The sequence below is a fragment of the Vombatus ursinus genome, unplaced genomic scaffold, assembly GCF_900497805.2.
Source record: "Vombatus ursinus unplaced genomic scaffold, bare-nosed wombat genome assembly UNPS02004686.1, whole genome shotgun sequence".
Classification (NCBI taxonomy): Eukaryota; Metazoa; Chordata; class Mammalia; order Diprotodontia; family Vombatidae; genus Vombatus; species Vombatus ursinus.
Window position 1 is genome coordinate 327 of NW_020944464.1, and position 2,533 is coordinate 2,859.

The 2,533-nt window shown below is 57.5% G+C and overlaps 1 protein-coding gene across 2 annotated transcripts; it reads right to left on the bottom strand.

Annotated features, from left to right (window-relative positions):
- Positions 1-10: 10 nt before the first annotated feature.
- LOC114025761 (mucin-1-like) lies at positions 11-1,829 on the bottom strand. 2 transcript variants are annotated; one of them, XM_027839261.1, is made up of 2 exons: positions 462-1,829; positions 11-282 (listed from the first exon to the last, which is right to left on the bottom strand). In XM_027839261.1, exons 1-2 carry the CDS (start codon positions 1,313-1,315, stop codon positions 189-191), a joined length of 948 nt encoding a protein of 315 aa, XP_027695062.1. In that variant the 5' UTR covers positions 1,316-1,829; the 3' UTR covers positions 11-188. The 2 variants fall into 2 exon arrangements, with proteins under 2 accessions (XP_027695062.1, XP_027695071.1); XM_027839270.1 differs by having other exon boundaries at positions 190-1,825.
- Positions 1,830-2,533: the final 704 nt, after the last annotated feature.

The window sequence follows — 2,533 nt, forward strand, 5'->3', positions numbered from 1 at the left end:
TGGGGGTGTTGTAGGTGCCTCAGAATGGGCAGTTGTTGGGGCAGGTGTTGGCACCTCTATTGGGGCAGGTGTTGGCACCTCTGTTGGGGTAGCTGTTGGTTCTTAAGTTGGGGCTGTTGTAGGTGCCTCTGATGTGGCAGGTGTTGGGGCAGCTGTTGGCACCTCCGTTGGGGCAGCTGTTGGCGCCTCTATTGGGGCAGCTGTTGGTGCCTCTGTTGGGGCAGCTGTTGGTGCTTCAGTTGTGGCTGTTGTAGGTGCCTCTGATGGGGCAGCTGTTGTTGCCTTCGTTGGGGCAGGTGTTGATGGTTCTGTTTTGGCAGCTGTTGGTGCTTCAGTTGGGGCAGCTGTGGTCGCCTCTGTTGGGGCAGCTGTTGGTGCTCTGTTAGGGTAGCTGTTGGTGCCTCTGTTGGTGCCTCTGTTGGGGCAGCTGTTGGCGCCTCTGTTGGGGCAGCTGTTGGTGCTTCAGTTGGGGCAGCTGTTGGTGCCTCTGTTGAGGCAGCTGTTGGTGCTTCAGTTGGTGCTGCCGTTGGGCCAGCTGTTGGTGCCACTGTTGGGCTGTTGGTGCTTCAGTTGTTGGTGCTGTTGGGGCAGCTGTTGGCAATTCTGTTGGGGGAGCTGTTGGCAACTCTGTTGGGGCAGCTGTTGGTGCTTCTGTTGTTATCACTGTTGGTGCCTCTGTTGGGGCAGCTGTTGGTGCCTCTGTTGGGGCAGCTGTTGGTGCTTCAGTTGGTGCCTGTGGTGGTGTCTCTGTTGGGGCAGCTGTTGGTGCCTCTGTTAGGGTAGCTGTTGGTGCCTCTGTTGGTGCCTGTGTTGGGGCAGCTGTTGGTGCCTCTTTTGGGGCAGCTGTTGGTGATTCAGTTGGGGCTGTTGCAGGTGCCTTTGATGGGGCAGCCGTTGTGGCAGCTGTTGGCACCTCTGTTGGGGCAGGTGTTGGCACCTCTGTTGTGGCAGCTGTTGGTGCCTCTGTTGCGATAGCTGTTGGCAATTCTGTTGGGGGAGCTGTTGGCAACTCTGTTGGGGCAGCTGTTGGTGCTTCTGTTGTTATCACTGTTGGTGCCTCTGTTGGTGCCTCTGTTGGGGCAGCTGTTGGTGCCTCTGTTGGGGCAGCTGTTGGTGCTTCAGTTGGGGCTGTTGCAGGTGCCTCTGATGGGGCAGCTGATGGGGCAGCTGTTGACATCTCTATTGGGGCAGCTGTTGGCACCTCTGTTGCGGAAGCTGTTGGCGCCTCTGTTGGGGCAGCTGTTGGTGCTTCAGTTGTGGCTGGTGCAGGTGCCTTTGATGGGGCGGCTGTTGGGGCAGCTGTTGTCACCTCCATTGGGGCATCTGTTGGCACCTCTGTTGGGGCATCTGTTGATGCTTCAGTCGGGGCTGTTGTAGGTATCTCTGATGGGACAGGTGTTGGGGCAGCTGTGGGCAACTCTGTTGGGGCAGGTGTTGGCGCCTCTATTGGAGCAGCTGTTGGTGCCTCTGTTGGGGCAGCTGTTTGTGCTTCAGTTGTGGCAGTTGTAGGTTCCTCTGATGGGGCAGCTGTTGTTGCATTCGTTGGGGCAGTTGTTGATGCTTCGTTGGGGCAGGTGTTGGTGCTTCAGTTGGGGCAGCTGTTGGTGCGTCTTTTGGGGTAGCTGTTGTTGCCTCTGTTGGGGCAGCTGATGGTGCTTCAATTGGGGCTGTTCCAAGTGCCTCTGATGGGGCAGCTGATGGGGCAGCTGTTGGAACTTCTGTTGGGGCAGCTGTTGGTGCCACTGTTAGGGCAGCTGTTGGTGCCTCTGTTGGTGCCTCTGTTGGGGCAGGTGTTGGTGCCTCTGTTGGGGCAGCTATTGGTGCTTCAGTTGGGGCTGTTTCATATGCCTCTGATGGGGCAGCTGTTGGGGCAGCTGTTGGCACCTCTGTTGAGGCTGCTGTTGGCACCTGTGTTGCGGCAGTGGTTGGCGCCTCTGTTGGGGCAGCTGTTGGTGCTTCAATTGTGGCTGTTGTAGGTGCCGCTGATGGGGCAGCTGTTGGTGCCCTCGTTGGGGTGTTGTTGGTGCGTCTTTTGGGGCAGCTGTTGGTTCCTCTGTTGGGGTAGCTGTTGGGGCTGCTGTTGGGGCAGCTGTTGGTGCTTCAGTTGGTTCTGCTTTTATGGCAGCTGTTGGTCCTTCAGTTGGTGCTGCTGTTGGGGCAGCTGTTGGTGCCACTGTTGGGCTGTTGGTGCTTCAGTTGGTGCTGCTGTTGGGGCAGCTGTTGGAAATTCTGTTGGGGCAGCTGTTGGCAACTCTGTTGGGGCAGCTGTTGGTGCCTCTGTTGTTATCTCTGTTGGTGCCTCTGTTGTTGCCTCTGTTGGGGCAGCTGTTAGTGCCTCTGTTGGGGCTGCTGTTGGTGCCTCTGTTGGTGCCTCTGTTGGGGCAGCTGTTGGTGTTTCAGTTGTGGCTGCTTTTGGGCCAGCTCTTGGGGCTGCTGTTGGCAGTTCTGTTGGGGAAGCTGTTGGTGCCTCTGTTGGTATTTCTGTTCGTGCCTTTGTTTGGACAGCTGTTGGTGCTTCAGTTGGGGCTGTTGT

Coding starts and splice junctions, on each gene's coding strand:
- LOC114025761 (XM_027839261.1), bottom strand. CDS start 1,315: ATGGAGGTGACAACAGCTGCCCCAACAGCCGCCCCATCAAAGGCACCT. Junction 283..461: donor CAACAGCTGCCCCAACTGAA/GCACCAACAGCT, acceptor GCCCCAACGAAG/GCAACAACAGCTGCCCCATC.